At 39.1% G+C, this 22668-nt stretch overlaps 1 protein-coding gene across 1 annotated transcript in view; it reads right to left on the bottom strand.

The window, feature by feature from the left end:
* The window catches only part of lekr1 (Leucine-, glutamate- and lysine-rich protein 1), a 144204-nt gene that overhangs the window by 58429 nt on the left and 63107 nt on the right, over window positions 1-22668 (bottom strand). Inside the window, exons 4-5 of the mRNA XM_084716285.1 lie at window positions 18982-19499; window positions 1825-1902 (exon numbers count right to left, since the gene is read on the bottom strand). Coding sequence (XP_084572411.1) covers window positions 1825-1902; window positions 18982-19499 — 596 coding nt within the window. The remainder of the gene's footprint in view (window positions 1-1824; window positions 1903-18981; window positions 19500-22668) is intronic.

Below are 22668 nucleotides of genomic sequence, written 5' to 3'. Positions count from 1 at the left end.
CTCCACCGTGCCTCAGAGTGTGTGCGTGCGTGCGGAGGGGAGGAGAGCATAGCCACTGCTTGTCACGAGAGCCAGTTTTATAATGTCAGATGACATAAATCATAAGGCTGACAGCACCAAATGGAGGAACAGATATGAGCCAGATCTGTCATCGGTGATAAGGCTAAGATAGTGAAAAACAGAGAGGGAGGGAAAAAGACTGCATGCGTTTGCTCACCCGATGGTTTACTCATTTAGCAGCCTTCACTGTCAGACGCCTGATTGAAAAGCACTTTTTTTTCCCCTGATGTCTCATATCCTCCCTCCCACTCTCTTCACCTCCACCTCTCTCCTCTGCTCCTCTCCTGTCACTAACTGCTCACCATCTCTCTCTCTATTTTCAGGAAATAACCAGAGGGTCAGTTGAATTAACTTTCCTCCTCCCCCTGTTTTTTCCATTCTCTCTTTTATTATTTTCCCTCTATCATCTCACACAGTTGTTTCCCATCTGCCCAGGCCTTCCTGCCGTGCATCTGGTCAAGGAGCTGACAGCCAATCACGGTGATGCAAACCCATGCTTTGAGTTTTTTTTTCATTGTTCGTTTTTTTGTGTGTTTCATCTCCATCCTGTTTTGGCTTTCTTTAACTGGTAACACCTCATTTGAAGGGTTGTGCGTTTATGTAAGACTGTTTTACACTGTTGTAACCATATCATGACACCTGACATGACTGTGAAGTATGAGTTAATGAGTGTTTATGACTGCTGTCATTAAGTGTCATTTGGTCAATAATGTCATTTTAATGCAAAGTTGATATTGTTTGAGAGGTCTTTGTTATGACAACTTGACATGAAATAAGCCAATAATGTATTTGCTATGACAACGTGACATTAACCAAGACAAAAAATGTCTTTGTTATGAAAATGTGACATTATCCAAAACAACATAACCTGCCAATGTCTTTGTCATGACAAGAAACTGTCATTTTACACTATACTGTCATCTTGTCATTGCCACTGTAAGCATGTCATGAATATTTTCCTTCACCTCAGGTACAGTGGACTTGTCATACAGGTGTCATTATGTTTTATTACACTGTCAAATGCTTTTGTAGCAGTGTCATGAACAATTTCCTGGACTTCAACTAAAAGGGTATCATTTGGACTTGTCATTCTGATGTTAAATGTTATAAGACCAGCTTGATGACAGAGTACAGTACTAAAGTGCAGCAAACAGTGGTAAGCTAGTTTACTTGATGTTTAAGTTGGCTGCATGCTGTTTGCTCTTATCTGTAGCTGACGTTAGCTAGTTAGCAAGGTTAGCCGTGGAGCCGGCTGCCTATTTAGCTGACTCAGTCCTGGGGTACCAGAAGCAAAACCTGGCAAGAAAACCACCTTTTTATTATTTTCTCTGCCATCAAAGTGGCCACCATCAGCCATCAAGTTGTGATCATTAGTTTGGCTAGATTTAGCTAGCTGCCGCTGTCATGGGAGGGGAAAGTGCCAATCAGTACTGCACATGTGCAACCCTCAACAGAGATGAGAAAGAAGTGAGATGTGCCACTTCTAAGCTTCTTCTATCATCAGCTCCTGCAAAAACAATGTGTTTAATTCAGGATGTTGTCAATTAAGACCTTTAAAAAGAAGTGTAAATGTCCTCTGGATGCAGTCTGTTTTAAAAGCTTTCAACAAAAAACATTCATAAAGACTCCTTCATGTTCATGACAGGTGTCATGACATGGGTGCAATGACTGTCTTATGCACGCCCTTTGAAATAAAGTGTTAGAATAAGCTCATCATATTACCCTACCATCAAGCTTTTGTGTCACTTCATTTTAATTTCTTACCTGAGAATTTCACCTTGCTGCTTCTCTTTTCCAAGTAACTGCTTCACCTCCTCCTTCGCAGAAGCTGCTACTGCCAGCCTGTCGAGTGAAGAAGAACAAGAGAGTGGAAGAATTAGCGTGAGGAGTCGTGAGCAAAATTCACTCATTACAGAACCTTAGCCCAACATAATGCCACTGTACTCCCATGGGGTAAAATTAGCTTATAGATAATGCAAATTTAATGACAGAGATGAGAGGGATGATCGTGATGAAATGGAATGAGATGAAAAATTAAAGTGTTCCTCGGAGGTAATTGATATAAAGAGATGGGCTTCCCTCTTCAGCTCATCTTATCTCGTTTTGGATAATTTCAATGTATAATAAATAATTTTTTGAATATGAGCAGAGTAAGCAGAGCAGAAAGGCAAATATTTAATAGGACTGAAGTGCAAAAATGAGATAATTTGCATAGTAAAAGAAGAAAGTAACTGATTTTCTTTCAAAGTGCCACAGATTTCAAGAGTAGCTTGGAGGTACAGCCATGATAGCAGATTGAAGTGTTAGGGTCCATTCTTTAATCTATTAGCAAAACTTGCGGTGTTGAGCACTGGAGTGTGTATTCATCCTTGGCACAGTAGTATGCAACTGTAGCCCACTAACCCAAACACGCAGTACACTTAACTCACACTTGATGCACACTTATCAGAGTACTATTCAGAGTATATCACATGATTCATAATGGTTGACTGCACTACCATGGTGCAGCTGTTGGCAGTACTGCATCCGTAAGCTAGTTTTATGACCTGCAATAATCTACAGACATGAAGAAGTAAAAGTTTATGACTTGCAAATACTTGTGTGGGTATTGGGACGAACCCATACTGTGCAGATGTTTTCAGTCTGATTGATTCCAGACAGGAGAAATCCAATCTGACAGACAGATTCCAGCAGAGCGCAATCAAACAAAGACACATAAACAGTGAGATTGTGTGACCAGGACACTTAGAGAACGTGGACAACACATCCTGTTCTTTCCTAAAACACCACAAATAAGCACAGACAGCCAGACAGCGAGAGTAATAAACATAATGAGCAGTAAGTATCACAAGGAGCAGACTAGACAAATAGAGACTAAAACCAGACAGGTAATAGTCATGACCAACAAAGTTTCATCAAGAAGCGTAATTTGAACGAGATGCAGTGATCATGCCAGGGGATTTTCTGCTTATTGGCAGCACTTTAGAAACAAACGTGAGGCAAGCCCCATTTGAAAGTATAGAGGAGATGTTTCCAACATACTGATGCTAGGGATTCCCCCTTGATGATAAGCCATCTTTAAATGATCTATGTAGGAGAAGCAGAATAGCTACAAGCAACCGAAAGAATCCAAATTTCTGCTGTTGTTCCAGACATGTCATATTTGACTAGTGCTGTAGGCTAAGTTATATTAAAAATATCTGATGCTACGCAAACTGCCTAACAGACAGAAAGCAATCTACACTCAAAAAAAAGAAAATAAACGCTTTTGTTTTTGCTCCCATTTTTCGTTAGTTGAAAAAAAGCTCAAATTTTTAAAATCCGTGTTAGTGAGCACTTCTCTCTTGCCAGTTGATTGGCTTGTACTCATTGCCTTCATTGGTTGGGTTGGCTAGCTAGAATCACAGTTAGAATCTAGAACAGTTTCTCCAGCTGCTCTCGGGTCTTTGAACGGTTTCTCCCTTTAAAGTTAGTAATTGTAAGCCAGTAAGCAGAGCTGTGTAGTATACTTCGGTCCAGCATGGAAAATATAACAGTATGTGCATGAAATCACAAAAAGGTTTTGATTTATATCCGGTAACACAAGTATACTCTAGCGAGTTACTTGTTGACGGCGGCCATCTGATAATGTAATGAGTTACCTTTAAAAGTAACCCAACACTGATAGCTACATAGATAACCTTGTCCTGCTTGTTAGGTTGAAGTAACAATGCCAGTTGTGATGACACGTTATGTTGGGGACACAAAGAGTCAACAGAAAGACCTGCTGTTAAGTAGCTGTTGCTGTCCCAGCTTACTTACCCCAGTCCATTTTTAATCTAATAGCATCATCATCTAAACACTGCTACTTTACTGACCATAAAACACACGAGCAGTCACAGAATCTCAGCTTGAAAGTCTATTTACCAATAATTCAGAGCTTTCAACCGCTATATCACCACATGTTATCACCTGAATGAAAGTTCACGTTCAGGTCATGAGATGACATCTGAGCCAGCTCCAGTGGCTGAATGAAGATGCAGCTAAAAGCTCAGAATCAATAGTAAGTGGGCCTTTCAGCTTCACTTCTCTTCACCAGATATTGTTCCCAAAGGTCAAGAATGATCATTCATGCAGAGAGCAGCACTCTTATTTGTAGAATATCATCATGCTGAGATGGCCGCATTTGGATTTGTGAAATATAACAGTGATGCAGTATGTTTAAAGGTGAGCATTTTAAGGACTGAGATGGGTTCTTGTTTTATTGCAAATATTTATTTCTTTGTTGTGAAATGTTGCACTTCTGTGTTTATTTATCTTTAGTATGTCCTCATTTTCTTTCATAACATTTTTTCTTTGAATGTTGTTTTTTACATGTATTTGTTAGTGTTACAATATTATTTATGTTGTTATTTTGGCCTCATCTGAAAGAGATTTTTATTTGCAGCCATCCTGGTTAGAGGTCAAATAAAAGATACCTGTTTTCTCTCTATCTGTGATGAACTGCGTGTACAGCTGGGAGGCTGAGAACAGTGTGGGGTGAGAATGAACACAAAGGCGTGTTTCTAGTAATCTGTGTGTGTGAGAGAGAGAGAGTGCATGTGTGTGTGAATGAGAGGCCATGTTTGAGTCCGAGTGCATGTTTACAAGTAAATAAGTATGCGTGTGACTGGATTAGCTGATGTCTGTGTCTGTGTGTTTGTGTGTGTGTGTGTGTGTGTGTGTGTGTGTGTGTGTGTGTGTGTGTGTGTGTGTGTGTGCGTGCGTGCATGTGATAGAGAGCAACTTAGACCTTTCTGCATTTCTGCCTGCCCGTTTATGTGTTTGCCACTTTCTAACCAAGTCAGAAAGTGGCAAGTGTGAGCCTGTGATCCTCTGTGTGTTTGTGTCTGTGTGTGTGTGTAATGTGTGTATTTGTGCATGCATGCCTTTGCTTTTCGAGTGATGGCAGCCCAGACTCCCACTGTTCACCCATCTGTCCCCACCAGTCCCAAAGCGAGATCAGAAAGAACACTGCCTCGAGAGGGGTGTGTGTGTGTGTGCGTGAATGTGTATGTGTATGTGTGTGTGTGTATTTTGTATACAAATCTGTGTGTGCTCTGTGTGCGTGAGCTTGAGCTCCTGTTCCCAGGGCAGTGGCTGTCAGTGGAATAACTAGGTAGCACAGTGCCAGTGAGTGCGTGCCAGATTAGAGTACCCCCTACCAGCAGCCCAAATCAACTGCCTCATCAGGACATGTCACACACACACACACACACACACACACACACACACACACACACACACACACACGACAAGCCATACACACATGGACGCTCATGCACACACTGATCTGCCAGCCAGAGTGTTATCGTGACCTATCAAGTCACTTTATTTTTCTTTTTTGGAGTGTGTACTGTATCTGTCAAAGACTTTCGTGCGCCTTCATATTTTCAGAGATTTGGACTGAAGGTCAACATCACAAAGCCAAACTTAACTTCCCCTAGTAGGCTTATTTTAAGCCCCAGACTGTGTACAAAATGTTCTGTGTCATTATGTCTGTTTATCCTAGTTTTTGTACTGGGCTAAAACTCAAGGGTGATTGTGATTTTGCTATTGCTGGCTCATCCTTCCCCTTTCCTATCAGATTATGCCGATAACAATATCTACAAATAAAAGCTTCAAGGTTCCTCTCTGCTTTACAGCCTTTAACTGTTTGTGATGTTTTATTGATTGTATTGTTTTGCTATGTGAGTATCAATGTGTATAACATTTGACTGTTTTATCAATGGTCTTTCTTCTGGAAACAACCACAGGGGGTGCTGGTTTATACTACGAATCATCAGTGGGCCATACTGAAGAAGCCGCTCTTCTCCACAGATTTTTCCCTGTCCTGTGGTTTAGTCAGATGTGTATACACATTTGTACTTAAGTAGAAGTACAGATACCTGTGTAAAAAAATACTCTGGTAAAAGTACAAGTACAGATTCAATTTCTTTACTCAAGTAGAAATGAAAAACTACAGGCTCTGAAATGTACACAAAGTATGAAAGTAAGTAGTAGTCTGAAAGACTCTTTCTTTCCTCTTTTTCCTGTGCAAAGTTAACTGAACCTCACCTTTCCCTGGGAGTCTCCCACTCTGTCTGTTTCGTCTTGTTACGTCTTCTCCATTTTGTTATGTATTGTTATGTCATTTTTTCATCTTGTTACATATTGTTAGGTTGTTTATGTCTGATGTCATTATCATCTTATTACGTCTTTTATGCATTTTTTTTTCTGGTGACATCATTTTAATCTTGTTGCACCTTTTATGTCATTTTTGTCTTGACACGTCCTCTTACTTTGTTTTCGTCTTGCAATAAAACGAGCTGGTTTTGAAAATGTACCTGTGAAATCTACTCAAGTACAGGGAGTATTTGTACATACTTACTTCCAATCACTGGACTTAACATATTCCACATTTTATCAGATATGTTCTATGGCCACATGATTAATCATAAAAAAACACAATCTTCATTCATACATTTATCTGATCTCATTTCTAAATGATGACAATCCACTCACTATAGAAACGGGACATGGCAAGCAAGGCAGTCAGACACAGTTTAGCCAGCCTACCCAGAGGAGTTGGAGCCAGAAAGTTTTCAAACAAAAAAAAAGACAAGCACAAATTTGCAACAAGCTTTGTGACATACATACACGCTTGCACCTGCAGTTCCATATTTTACAATTTTTTAATTTTAAGTCCCAACAACTCAACTTTTTTCAAATGTTTTTTGTTGATTGAAGGTCATCAAAATGGTTATCTTATGCATTTACTGTAGCAAAGAAACTTGTTTTAATGTTTGCGGAGAAAGCAGACATCGCATCTATCAAACTGGCTGTAAGAAACAGAAAAACTCTCTCACCTGGAGATAATACAGTTTTGCTCCATTAAACAATCTGGTTCAGTTCAACGGGATTTCTACATTACAATGATAACTCTATCTGAATAGCTGACTTATACTGACACAATGTAGAGTTCTGGGAAAGGGATAGTTATCTACAAGTCCTTTCGTGTTTGTTAGCTTCATCTGTGTCTCTAAAGATATCATTCTCTCAGTACTGCCCTCAAAACAAATACCCAAACAAAATGTAGTGTAATTCCTTATTCAGCCACAAGAGACCATTTCTCATCAGTGATCAGCCACTGGAGCTGAAACACTGATGTATTTACCTTGAAATGACTGTCAAGCATTTACTCTTCCAGGCCTTTTGACATTGGTCAGGGTAAATTTGATGTAGAACTGTTTAATGCTAACTTATGAGTACATGTCAGTCTAAATGAGGTTGCATATTTATGTGCCTCTGCGTGTGTGTGTGTGTGTGTGTGTGTGTGTGTGTGTGTGTGTTAGTGCTGGCATTTCCTGTCATCATTAGAAGTGACATAAAAGCTTCCCCATATCAAAGCGTCATCTGTTCACCCACTGTGTGTGCGCATGTGTGCAAGTTAAAAGGCTGTTTTGATCAACATCATGGCAGAACATTCAAAGCTAAAAGCCATTTTACTTTGACCAAAAATGAGCACAGACAGAAAGTAATACACCTACAGCCAAAGACAGACACATTACCACACCCTAACTCACACGCAGTGGAGGTACAGCTTTCAAATGTTTCTAAAATTAAAAAGCTGAAACACGTTTGGGACTGCTTAAATGTTTTGATGAACAGTTAAAGCAGTTTAATTAGAGGCGTCAGTGCCTCACTAGTTCATCACAATCTTTTTGTTCAAAGTTGTGACGAAGAGCTGTAGTAGTTGAATATGCTGGTATTTTAGTTTTAATTGATTTCACCACTATAAAAAAAGGCTTGGTCAGACTTTATTTCGCAGTACACTAATAAGATATAATAGTACTCTGTATCAAATTAGACACAAACTAAAATAATGTGTTTTTTATTAGACAGTATTAGACCCTTCTTAGATGTTCTTAGAGGGTAATTAGGACAAATAAACAACAGAGCTGTACTGTAAACTTAAGTGAAACATCTACATCCCCATTTAAAAACAGCATGTGAAACAGATCGACTAAAGGCAAAAACTAAAGAGGTAGAGGAATATTTTGTCTACGGGTGTCCACACAGAGTTACTGTAATAACTGTATAGGCAGATAATGTGATTTTATAAAGTAAGCATTGGTCTTGTTTTCATTTAAGTTTACAGTGAGGTTCTAATAGGTTTAAATAAAGGATCTAATGCTGTCTACTTAACAACATAGCAATTCTAGTTTTTGTCTATTTTGATGCAAAGTATGGCTTGTTACATCTTAATAGTGCACTGTAAAATAATGTATGGCCCTTTAATGAAAATGTTCTGTGTGTGAGGTTGTGACACCCATAGATATCTATATCTATGGGTGACACCTACTTGCATATATTTTGTTGTCAAGTTATCTGGTAACCATGTCAGGGATGCCATAACAAAGACTGTGATGATCAAAACAGCACACATGCACAGACACACACACACACACATATACACACACAAGTACAAGTACAAGCACAAACAATGATATCATATTATGGCTAACCGAATTATCTCCAAGGAGATGAAAATGCATTTGTCATCAAGCTTGTCATTTTTAATTTAAATTCAAAAAACTAACATATTTTACCGTGTTTCATTTGTGTGGGTATGAGTTGCTATGCTACTGCATAATGTTTCTGCTGATTACCAAATAAACTTTGTCTTGTTGTGTGTGTGTGTGTTCTTGACACACACTCACACACGTTAATGTTGTTGTTTTTGTTTATCGTGTTGTCATGAGCCCCATGGTGAAGTTGAGCCACCATTAGAGCTGAACAGAGGTCATCTTCTACCAGGGAGAGTTCTCCTCCAAAATAATATACACACAACACTGGCACAGCAGTATGTGTGTGTGTGTGTGTGTGTGTGTGTGTGTGTGTGTGTGTGTGTGTGTGTGTGTGTGTGTGTGTGTGTGTGTGTCAGTCTGTGTGTTTGATGTGGTAATGTGAACTTGAAGTTGGATCTATGCTAATACCTCACATGCTGACTTAGACTCTGTACATAGTAGACCTGGCATATTACCCAACACACACACACACGTACAGAGAGGGAGAGAGATTACAGTGATTTGTGTATTGTTTCTGTGGTTGCCAGTGGAAACCAGAATTGAAATAAAACCACATGAGTACATAACTAATTTACCATAAAGCACTTCCTTGTTACAAATGGATGCCTTTCTATTTGTCATCCATCATTCGTGTCTCCTTCACTGTTCTCCCACCTGCAAGTTGTCTTATCACTGTTACAATCCAGCCCCAGGTGTGTGCGTGGGTGTGTATGCATGTGTTTGTGTGTGCTCTCACACGTTTTTTTATGATTCATTCTTCATAACTGCCAAATTTATTATTTTTTTTACTGTGCGCAGGAGTGATTATCCTATCCACTGCAGGTGTATAGAAGTGTGCACAGGCATGTGCACACACACACACACACACCTGGGCAAAGACATAACACACACACACAGTCACGTACAGACGCAAACAGACTCACACCCAGGCACGCCGTTTGGATCAAGACTAAGACCAGCCGAGGGGGAAGCAAGCAGAGCGTATTAAATTCCCAGACACTTCTCTCAACATCATAAGCATGCGCACAAGACACACGATATGTTTCAACCTGTCTCCGGTTAGATGAGCTCTGTCTGTCCATACATGTTTCTTCTACCATGGGGCAGGTTTTACCCCTCGGTAAGTTTTGATTGACGTCTAAACAGCATTCAACAGGCTATTCTAAATATAGAGACAGAAAGAGAAAGCTAATGGACGTATTTAGGAAGGCTCAAACTGTGATGACAAGGAATAAACTTACCATATGGCAGAAACATTTTATCAATATCAAATCCAGAATACAATTCACTAATCAAATTCTGAATCCTTTAGAATCCCTTATCAACTTTAATTAGATTCAGCTGTTAAAGTGTACCAGTAACTGTTCATCTTCTGTTGGCTGAAAAGGCAAAAGCAATTCTGAGTGGCAGCCTAATTAATGTTCACAGCCTGTAGCAACAACTCAAAGTTAAGGTGACACTTTGAAATATCAGGTGTATCCTCGTTTAGCAAGAGCCGCACATCATCAGTGTAAAAGCAGCAGTGGATTATTTGAGGTGAGGCACTTATTCATAGTGAGTATATTACCAACAGGAGATGGCAGCCAGCACAGCCCCAGTTAGGAGCAACAGTAAAAGACTGCAGTGTACTGCTGTGGACAGGGCCACCAGCAAAACATATTTGAACCACTTAAAAAAAGGCCCACCTAAGAAAAGAATCAACATCAGTCTTAGTGATGGTATATTTAGAATGTTTTCAGTGCTTTGATTTTTCCATCAGACAGTCTTTTCTGATGTGGAACCTCTGTGACATAAGCCAAAAATCACTATTTCCAGATCAACCAGATCCTTTGCAAAGGGTCTCTGGCTGAAAGTTCAGCTGCAATTTACAAATTACCATGTCATTTAGCCAGGAGTTTTGACCAAAGTCACATAATAACACAAACAAACTAATAAATTCAGGCAGTGGTAGACCAGCAACTGTTCTACAAGATACAATTACTGATTTTGCCAGTGGTTGAGTGAGTCTGGTTGAGTGAGAGGAAGCTATTTTTGGCTTATATGATTGCTGTTTCCCATCAGAAGAGGCCCTCTGATGGCTAGGTAAAGTGCTGAAAATATTCTAAATATAGTGCTCACTTAAACTGATACTGACTCTTTAGGTGGACTTTTTTTTAAGTGGCTAAAATATGCTTTGCTACTAGTACGTACCAGGCATGCTGGTACTTCTCTCTGTTTCTCTGGAGGCGTGTTGACTGCCATCTACTGTAGGTTATACACTGACTCTCAGTAATTACCTCATACAACCCTACTTCAAATAATCCTAATTATCCCTTAACAGTTATCATGATGGATGGACTATGTGAGTCATTCTTGTCTATTTGCCTTTGAGAAATGTGGCACCAAGTTGTGTATTTTGAACCTTTCAGAAAGAGATTCAAAGTCAAAAACACTACTGGAACGTTGACATGAATGGTGTTTACAAATCATAAACTGATAAATGGGGAAGCTCTAATACGACACAAACATAGCACATATCTATTTCTCTTTTCTCCCTTCCTCTTCCTTTCTTTATGACAGATCAAAATATCTCCGGCTCGCCTGTGTTTGAACTTGTCTAGCAGGTGACGTTATAAAATCAGGTTTAATTGCTCTCTGCACATTACTACCCTTCTCACTGTGCTTTCCCCTGTCATACACCTGTCACACACACACACACACACACACACACACACACACACACACACACACACACACACAAACACACACACACACACACACACACACACACACACACACACACACACACACACACACACACCATCTGACAGGTGACATTTTAATCAGGTTTAGTTTGTATGGTGAGTGTGTTGTTATCGAGCCACCAGTCAGCCTCACACACACACCATAACCACCTCTCTCATCCTGTCAGACTAACACAGGATCAAACAGCTAAGTTTGTTAGAGGAACATAGAAATGTGCAATGGAAGGTTTGGTTGTAGATGTACTGTATGTGTGGCTATAAGTCAGTATTGGGATCTCAAGTCCAAAAACAGTATTAGAAAGGCCAGAACCTTTGTTTAATAGCATGTACATCCATTTGTGTATAAAATCTACCATCCATTTATGGTATGAATGACATAATCTCCCAACAAAAGCTGTATTAAGTCTCTCAGAGTGGAAGGGGAGGACTGTCAATCAAAAACACATCTCACATAACAACAGAGTCACACTCCTGCTGTGTAGCCAGCCATTCAGAACATCCTCATTAACTACCACTCGCATGCTATCTCTCTCTTTTTCTCTCCTCCTCTTTTTACCTTTTAATCTTTTCATTACCACCTGTGTAAGTGATGGCGTACAATTGCAGCAAAGTACTTGCAAATTGCTGGTGTGAGTGTTTGGGGATTAACAGAGACAACAGGAGACGGGACTGAAAGAGAGTGAGTAAAAAGTAAATTAGTTTGTAAACAGGTGAAGAAGGTAGGAGACTGGATTAAGGTTTTACATTTAAATTAAACAATAATTAATGCATAAAACAAATTAAATATACATATAGAGAAAGAAAGAATCCACTGCTGTCAGTCCATGCAGGGGCCTCTCACACATCTCTGTGCCGTGCATCATTATCTCTGACTGAACTCTGGCCTCCTGACCTGAGCCTGGCCCCAAGGCTCCAGAGCACAACGTTTGTTTGTGTGTGTGTGTGTTTGCGTGTGTGTCTGACTCAATGGAGAGGCAGTGTATGAGAGAGATAATCAGCTTACATTAGTGGATTGGCTCACCAGTCTACCATACACACAACAACATACGGACAACCTGAAACCCAGCAAGCCATATGAGCATAGCAGCTGCAGCCTACACATACACGCACACACAAAGAAAGCAAAAATGAAAGCAAGAAAATCCTCCCTGAAGCAATCACTGCTGAATTTTGTAAGTCTTGACATTTCAAGTCTTCATAACTATAGATTTGTTGTGAAGTCTCCATTTAGCTTACTGCTAAACTCTATACTTACACTATAAAGTACAATATATAGATATAAGTGAATAAGTCAGACACTATTTTATATGAAGCATACGTTTCATATTCACTGAAACTAGAATTACTGACTTGTGGTTCTATACTTCATGCAACCAGGCAAATTTCAGTTTACATCTATGTCTGTTCAAACAAACATACTGGCCATTTTTGCCACATCTACAAGACAAAAAAGTAACTTGCACCTGGTCTGTGCGGCCGTGGGCCGGAGGTATAAAAATGAAGGCAAAACGAAGGCGTGGCCTGGTGCATTCCCTCTCTTGTACTCGGCGCATTGGAGTAAAAACCACTTGTGCCTTAGGCCAGCTAAAACTGGTCAAAGTGCAAAGTCCGTGGCACAATTGGTCTGTCTGCAGAAGATAGCACCTAGCACGCACTCACACGTCTCCACTATCACAAACCACCTTCATTATGTTCAGTCTTTTCCTCACACAGAAGTGTGGATTAGTAAACATATTTCCTATCAGCAATTAAGTGTAAATATTGAAGTTAAAAGCACGTGGGGGTGTGTGTGTGTGTGTGTGTGTGTGTGTGTGTGTGTGTGTGTGTGTGTCTCACACTTGGCTGAGGTGCACACATGTCTCCACAATAAAAAAACACCTTTAATTAATGTTTAACAGTGTGTGTGTGTAAAATTATTCTCACTAATAAGGAATCAGGAATTATTATTATAATTGTAAAGCCCAATGAATGTCAACAGACCTGCAAAGTGCACATGGGACGGGATCACAGCTGTCAGATCATCTTTAACAGATCAATCAGCATGACAGCCGTAGTGTTTGTGTCTATGTGTTTATTGGAACAACCATGATTTTAAATCATTATATCTGACCATGAAACCCGTCTGACCTGGGGAGAAAACTGTTGGAGCCTGATGCTGGGTGAATAATCAGCATAATTTTGCGCACAGGTTGAAGCTGCACCTCAATCTGGCTCAGGTGGGTGTCTCCTCCTCTCTGCTCTAATAATGAACTACAAAAATCTAATTTCAAGGTGCCTTAATGTAAAACACAACCAGTTACAAGTCTTCATGACATTTACGGCTCAGGTATTGTATTACTTCTTGCAAACATTAACGTAAAATAAACTATTTACACATGAAGCTGCTTTGGACACGTCCTGCTGTCCTATTTTCGTGAAAGGCAATGTCTGAGGAACACTTCAAACTTGGTACAAGTGTCCACTTGGATGAACTGATCGAAAGGGTCAAAGGTCAAGGTCACCTCACTAAAAACATTTCTGTCCATAACTCAAGAATTCATACGCTAATTATGACAAAATTACACACAAATGATAAATGAAAAGATGGTGAAGATCAAAAGGTCAACTTCACTGTGACATCACAATGTTCAGCTCTCTATCAGTCCTCTGTACTCCTCTGTAAAAGTATTCTCTATGTGAAGACATAGGGCATATTTCTCATTGGAAATTATTCACTATAATCAGACATGTACAGTAATAACTGCCATTTAGCCAAATAATACACTTAATACCTTTTATTTAATTCTTTCAAAGTTACAGGTTAATATAGCATTAAGTTCCATATTTAATTCCTTCAAAGTCGTCACTACAGACATTGTATGAGCCTGGACAGACATGGATGTAAACTGTAACTTGACTGGTTGGCAGTGATATACAACTGCAAGGCGGTAAATCTATTTTTGGACTTTTGGAATTGGCTTTTTGCTCTGTTTTATATAACCATTGAAATTTCCAACCTCCGACCTCCAAGCGTTCCAGGTGCATCACAGTAAACAAAAAAACATGGCTGACTGTCACAAACTTCTTTGGCAAGTGTAAACATAATTGAACTCTCAACAGTGCACCCCCCTTGCATATAAATGAAACAAATGTGGAAACTGTAACCAGCTACCTAACAACACCGGCATGATATTTTGACATCAATTTATATCCAGAACAGGTTTTACTCTATGACAGTACGTAACGCTGGCCGCCATGGACAAATATCATGCTTTTTTTTTTTTTACCAAACACCTCAGTATCAGTCTTGACTGACATTGTAACAATAATGTAGGGATGGCTATTGGTGTTTTCACACATTATTAACACAATGAGAATGTTGATAAATTATCATCATTAATGTGGATACGTGGGAAAAGGCAAATAATAGAACAGCTAAAATATTCTGGTAAATTCCGAAAATTACATCACTTCACTGTAATGCAGCCTTCAAAACCAGGAAAAGATAACTCTAATATCACCATATAACAATACCCAAAATCTAAGCTGATATCCAGTCATTTTGCCTTTACTTTATAAATAGGAACTGTGTGATGTTCCATCGTACTTCTTCTAGTAGGAAGTTGGGACGTTTTGAGTTTAGAGTTGATTGCAACACAACATAATAACCACCACAGGAGGAAAGACCGCACAGGAGTGGAGAAAACCTAGGAGGGTGCACATGGCACAATTTTTTTATGTCAACAGTGTATCAAACACTTTGTAACAAGCAAAGTAAGTGCAAACACCTGTGTGGGTGTGCTAAGGTTGCATAGGTACGTTAACTTTTCAGCTGAGCTAACAAGAAAACCTTTTCATGTTTCATGTTTGCATAATAAAATAAAAACATGTTAAAAAATGAGCAACCTTTTTATTCTGTTTGGCCACAACATCTCCTAAAATTTGATATAGTTGTGGTGTATACTGGCCATTTGTGGATGAATATGCAGGTGTGGGTATGCATGCATGGTTGCATACAGCTGTGTGTCTTGGGCTTCAGATTGGTGTCATTGTTTTGCATTTCAACAGGACAGTCTTTAGATGTTTTTGGCTATTCATAGCATTCTCACGAGTCGTGGCATGCGAACATGTCACCCATATTTCCCAGAAACTTAACTTACCCTTTGATGGCTGTTTGATTACCAACACCTTAAAGCTGATGTAAGTGACACAACAGGAGATTTAACCACCTGTGTGCATGTGAGTGTGTACACTATATGTCATCAAATACACACACACAAACTAGTAACTTTTTCTGAAACTGGGCATACTAAGTGAAAAAATTTAAACACAGCAATATCTTTTGCAATTCTACTGCACAAGGCCCCCTCACCCTGCTTCCAGTATACACACACACAAAGGCATACTAGCCACTAGCCAGTAACATTAAGTGGTTAAATGAAGTGCAAATAAAACAAACTGTATACAGTTTGCTTTCATAATGACAACTACATTTCTTTTTTGCTTTTGCTATATAAAGAAGCTCTGATTAGTAAGTATACTGAGATGAATTTATACCTATGTCAGTTTATCTTTAAGGCCATTTTTGATGTATACGTACATTCCCTAGAATAGCTTCTTACAGGCCCCAGAGAACATGACTGAACATGTTGCATTCAGCTGAGATAGAGAACATGTGTAGGCGGGGCGGAAAATAGCAGCGAATTATGGCACAGTAATGAAGACAGAGCTGTATCCATTATTTTAAATATGAACACGCTGCATGGCTCTGTTGCATTCTGGTCTACCACTGTCAATAGAGAAAATGGTCCTTTAATTTCCTCCTCTGTGACTGAGCCCTTTACCTCTAAATCTGATGGTTAAATTAAGTAATATATTAATGAAGTAATGAAGCAGGCAGTCACTGAACTCCAAATCCAGAGTGTGTATCTTCAGGACAACGGGCTCAGCTGTACTTGACAGACAACTGATGGAGTTAAAGAAAGCTAATCAACTTACAGTGGAGGACTCATTGTTTGTCAGTGTCAAAGAATTTTGTTCAGTGTCCCTGCAGCCTGCAAGCAGCCTGAGGAGGAGGTGGTAGAAGGAAACAACTCGCTCCAGTATTTTGCATTTGGACTGCAGCAGAGTTATGACAGTTTTGTATTTTTCATTAGTTTTTATTCTTATTTTGCCTTTAATTTTTGTTTTCAATTCAATTTAGTTTCAGTTAGTTTCCAGAGTGGGTTTGCTCATATCAGTTTAGTTTTTATTGTTAAAAAATGTTTAGTTTTAGTTTAGTTTTCATTAGTTTCAGTTTTGTCTCAATAAATGAATGCACCATTGCCTCCCCATGCCTGCTGTGTTGACTTGACTGCCCTTGTGTTTGAATAAATTGACAAAGACTAAAACTAAAGATATTTTCTGATTTATTTTGATTAGTTTTGCAAATACACACCACATCATTTTCATTAGTTCTTGTTTTTATTTCAGGAAAATAGTTTTTAGCTTAGTATTAGTTATAATAATCTCAGACTGCAGTGCCAAATTTTTAATGCTATGATGCTGCATATTTCACCTTCAAAATCAGCCTTTTTACTGAAGATGGATCAAACCAGTCACCATGAAACGGTCTGTCTCACACTCTTGTGATGAAGCAAACTCTAGCAATCAAGGTCAAGGTGTCTCTACCTATCACTGGCCTAAGAAGGGAGACACTATGTGCACACTGCTTTGTGGTATAGCATAACTAAAACCTTGAGTAACATTCCTTATGGATTAGGATGCCAAATACTTTTTACGAGCTGCTATAAGCCTCCATAATGCACTTTTGATGTTATATAGAGCCTCAAGTCACAAGGCATTAAAAGGAATCGTTACAAAATGGGATCACAATTGCTTACAGTTGCTCTCCCAATTCTGCATGGAAAATGTTACCAACAACTGTGCCATTCTTCACATGCCTTTGTGCTCTCCTTCCGAAAATTAGGCTCCTGGCTAAGAACCTACCACACAATATAAATGTTGAATATCCAACTTATCTCCTGTTACAGTTTTATGTAACTAATTTGTATTGGTCAAGTATGTTTTGTGGGAAACAGTTTTGATGCTATATGGATTTGTATGATTTGTACATGAGAGCATGCATGTCACTTTCCCGCCTTAAGAGTGACCATCCAATTTTTTTGGGTGAAAACAACGGCTTTATGCGTCTGCACCAAATTGAAAAAAGTAGTGGCACCATGCTTAAAAGCTGCATTTTGCACATCAAACTATAATATAAACCCCAGTTTAGGCAATTGGATTAAAATGATGAAGCTGGACCAAGCCATACGTGTAGGTCTGTTGCAAACACTTCATCACAGGTTAGAAAATAATGAAGAGACGTGTGTGTGTGTTTGTGTGTGTGTGTGTGTGTGTGTGTGTGTGTGTGTGTGTGGGTGTGGGTGTGGGTGTGAAAAAAGATGTGTGTGCCGATTGTGCCTGTAAATCCAAGCAAATCAGAAAAGAATCTTAGTGATGGTGTAATTAAAGTTTTTATCTACCATAAAACACCTGCTTTTAGAATGCAGTTTGCTTTAACAGATTGCCCACTTGAAAGACGTAGTTTACAGTTCTGTCAAGTGACAGATGTTAGAAATACACTACCTTGAGATTCAATGAGGTAGTTGTATATGTCAGGGTCATCCACTTACATGGAGGCAAGGACACTGATTAACCCCTATTTGTTTATTTTTTTCTGTATAATTACATCTATTATTGATCGGCATTGACATAATATAATTGTTTTCCTGACTGGACATAGGATTTGAGCTTCTAATAGCTAAAAAGTAGCAAAGTATTCTCATTTTAGGATATTAAATTGGCAAAAAAAACATGGAATATTCATTTATTGCCACTCAAATTAAAGAGGTCCGCTTTCACTTGAGGAGGGGCAGGGGCATGAGGGAAGGGCAAAGTACCCGGATGTGCTGTTCTCATCCAAAAAGATCACAGGAACAAACAGGGCGACGGAAAGAGTTTTAATCATTTTTAAGTCTGACGTGTGGAGTCTTAAAAACAATCTAAAATAAGCAGTCTAAATTTGGGTAGAACTTCGTAGGTCTCTGTTCTCTCTTGCTATGTTATGAACGTGGCACAGTTATCTTTTGTCCACCTCACACCTCCACACATCCTGATCTGCCCCCTCATGTATCATTTCTGGACACTGATCCAAAGTGAAACAAAGCAATGACGTCCAGTTTTGTTATGTGTGTTTTTGTTTTCCTAAATACAAGCAAGAGAGAGTTAATTCTCTAATAAAATTAGGAGGATGTTTGTCAAACACACTGTTTCCTCCTATATTAAGTCAGTCTTATATACCAAGTCTTATATATCTATTTTCCCTTTTTCTACGATGATGAAGGCATTTAAGGTGATAGTGGAATATATAATTACACAGCAATGTTTGTGTCAGAGACGCACATGCACACAGCAGATAGTGGGATACACGTTTGATTTGTCTGAGAGTGTGTTTGTGTGTTTTTGTGTTAACAGCATGACTCACAGGATAATTGCCCACATGAAGCCTGGTATTAGAGATCATTTCACACCAGGGACGGGAAACACAGACAAACACATACAAACCTCACCTCTCTTCCAGCTGTTGGAAGTATTTTCTCAGCTCGTCTAAACTTTTATTGGCCTTTTGAAGTGCGTCACAAAGAACTTTCTCTCTCTCCTCAGCAGCCTTCTCAAGCTCCTCTCTCTGCTTCCTCAGTCGTTCCGCCTCCAAGTTTTCCAGTTCTCTTCTGAGTTGTCTCTCTTTTTCTTCACTGATTTTCTCATACTCCTCTTTCATCTCTCTCCTCTTCCTCACGTTCTTTTCTTCAAACTTCTCTCTCAGAGTTCTCTCTCTGTCTTTGTTCCTCTCTTCCAGCTCTTCTCTTTTCTCCTCTGCTTGTCTCTGCACCTCCAGGTGAAGGGCCCTCTCCCACTCCACTCTTCCTAGCTCCAGTGCCTCTCGCTGGGCTTTCTCCCTCTGGGTGGTCTCCCTCTGTTCCTGGAGCTCAGCCTCCAACTGAGCCAGTCGGTTGTTGAGCTGATGGAACTCGTGGAAGATGAGGTAGCTCACACCGCAGTACCGACACACCGTCTCACTGCGTTCCATCTGAGGGGAAAATGCACACAATTTGTTGGCAATTATACAAATAATTAATTTCATAATTAATGTAATTTAGAAGTCATTAAGTCAAGTCACTACAAAAGTATAACTTATGAAGTGGCATTAAATAGGTGGCTTAATCCTTTTGGCAAAAGACAAGTCTGAAATTTAAAGGGAAAATTCAGCACTTTTCATGCGGACATCCAATCAGTGTTGATGGTAAATCTAATCAAATGAGTTTTCCTGCTCATGGAGCATTTTTCATGTCCTTTACAAAGATGGCTGGCCAAAATAAGGTAGAAAATACATTTTTTTAAAGGCGAAGCCTATCTCTTTTGTTTAATGCTGTGGAAATAATCTAGTTGACACGGTTAGCGAACCGATTTATCAAAATGGGCATGGCACTGACATATGGCTGGTGTCGCATGACAGACTACCCTGACACTGAAAGGACAGTTAACTGATAATTATAGGAGAAAATCATTTCTTTCTAATTAATTCAATACATGCATTTTTGGTATTACTTGCATTAATATGAGTATTATGCATGGAAAAAATGACTTCATGTGATAGGTTACTATCCATGTCTGATGATTCAGACCTTTACTACAGTCTGTTGGTTGGTTGTTGGAAGATATTTTGACATTTCTGGATAATCACACTTTGATAAATCTGTGTACAAGGCAAGACAGACAAGAATTATTCACATATAGTAAGAAACAATTATGAATCTTTTTCCAGCACTGAATTGAGTATGGCTGTTCAAGAATTAAATATTTTAAGATGAATTGTATATTATCATTTATACCTGTGTAAGTACATTGAGTACTTTTAAGTGTGTTTAATATTATATAAATATATATCTAAATAACCTGTTCTTTTTTGTTTTGTTTTTTTATCAGGGAATGAAACTCAGGATGAGTCTAAAAATAGCATTCACTTTTTAGTGATTTATTGTATGGCGCTTTTATAACTGAAATATCAAAGCTGTCTATAAACACATTTAGACTGACAACTACAGGCTCCATTATCCATCAAAATCTGTTGCAACTGCTGGTGTCATAAACATCTTTTTATCTGTCAGCAGTTCAAAGCAGAGGAGCACAGATACTCTAATCCCTCCTTCAGATATTGTTTTTATTGCTGTCTGTTGGAAAAAAACATCTCCCAAAATTATCTTTCTATCTCCGTGTATGTCAGTGTATTCTCTCAAAGCTGTTGTCACTTCTTTCAGGCTTACGGGGGATAAGATCAGATCCCCAGAGCTTTCATCTCCATGATGATATGTGGCAGAGAGACAGCTGAAATTTGGATGACATGCTGACAGCTCCCATGTCAGAAAGCTCCAAATAGACTTCTACATGATGTAAACAAGGTGAAAGAAACTTGCCAACAAAGCTGACATGCTTTGGGAAAACAACCAGGAACAGATCATTTAATTGCTGCTGTAAAGGAACAGAGATCATGTGATTGTCCATTTCGAAACATCCACTTGTTCGAGTGTGACTGAAATATCCAGTGAAACTAATGGTGTGCACATTTTTGCTTTCAAGAGTAAAAAACCTACTGTATTTGATTCTGCTCTGACCTTTTTTCCAGTGATACATTCAGATGGCTTGCCATGTTTTTAATGGGGTACATCTCTTAAAGGGACAGTTCACCCAAAAATCAAAACTGCATGCATCATAGTGCTATTTATCCAGCTAGATTGCTTTGGTGTGAGTTGCAGAGTTTTGGACACATCAGTCGTAGAGATGTCTGCCTTCTAACTGGCAAAAAAAAAATCAGTCATTTTAAAAACTCAACAACGTCTCTTTTCTGAAATCATGACCTGGTTACACAAGATGGTCCACAGACCTTGTTGTGAGCATTTTCATACAGGAACTACTTTCTACTGCTAACAACAAGGTCTGTGAATTATCTTGAGTATCTGGGTCATTCTTCTGAAAAAAGACATCGCTGTTGAATTTTTCAGACATAATTTTTTGGCACTCTGAGCACCAGAAGTTGAGTACCATCTCGTCCTATTATACTGGAGAGAAGGCAGCCCTCTCTATAGCAGATAACTCCAAAAATCAGCCGTTCACACTGAAACTGTCGAGATGGATAAACAGCACAACAGGCCACAGGAAAATATGTATTTTTGATTTTGGGGTGAAGTGTACTTTTATACAAACATTCATGTGGACATTCATGCCTCAACAATTAACCAACTCATTTGTTTTGATGACCCCAAGACCCTTCACTTTTCCTTCCAAGACCCACAGCACCGTGGACTGATGGTAGCAGAGGTTTATATGGATTTTTTGATTGATTGAGCTTTAAGTAGATGAAAGAGTAACAGGTAACTTTTCACCCAGGTCAAATCTATGGAGTTCAGTGCCTCGGGACAATTCAAATAGTGTTAGATTTTCATTAGCTTTGTATTCAAATGAAACACTGCTGAAATTAAATGCAAATTAGGTGTACTTCCATCAGCAGGCTCCAACAAATAAGCCTCTCCACATGTAAATGAAAATGTAAATACAAGACTACTTAGTGATACTGAAATCAACATTACTTACATTAAGAGAATAATTACAGCTAAAGACTGCCCATCTGCACTCAAATGACTTTCAAGTACTGTTTGAAAGCACCATTGTCTTGTCCTCTGTGGAGATCTACAACTAAAACAGGTTAGAACTAATAAACTGAAGAAACAGCCGAGTCAAAGGACAGAGATAAAAAGAATGGCAGCCACTGCTTGAAAGTCTTTTCCTGAAAGATGCTGAAATGGGATTCAATGAATGATCTGTTTCCTTCGTCTTTATGGAGAGAAGTCGAAAAGAATGGGTGCAAGACGAGACAGACAGACAAAACACATGGCAACACTTGAAAGGGCTTTTGAAATGACAAATGATTGACAGGTGATGCATTTAAGAAGATAGCGCATCTCACACAGTCTCTCAATCTAATTTTCTCTCCCTGTTCCCACCTATCACAGTGACTTTTTGCTCTGTGTTAGCATCTTGTCTATCCATGTCAGGTCAAAGTGCAGATTATGTCTGCCTCATGTCTTCAAGACAGCGGGAGTCTGTCTTGTGGAAGCCATGACAGACAGAGAGACAGACCGAGGAACACTTCAGAAGAAGTACATACACTTGCAGCAAATGCCAAGGTATAAGAGGAGAAGCCT

The sequence above is a fragment of the Lutjanus erythropterus genome, chromosome 4 (genome assembly GCF_056507025.1).
Source record: "Lutjanus erythropterus isolate fLutEry1 chromosome 4, fLutEry1.hap2, whole genome shotgun sequence".
Classification (NCBI taxonomy): Eukaryota; Metazoa; Chordata; class Actinopteri; order Lutjaniformes; family Lutjanidae; genus Lutjanus; species Lutjanus erythropterus.
Note: the sequence above shows the minus strand (reverse complement) of the source record. Positions and strands in the feature narration are given on the sequence as shown.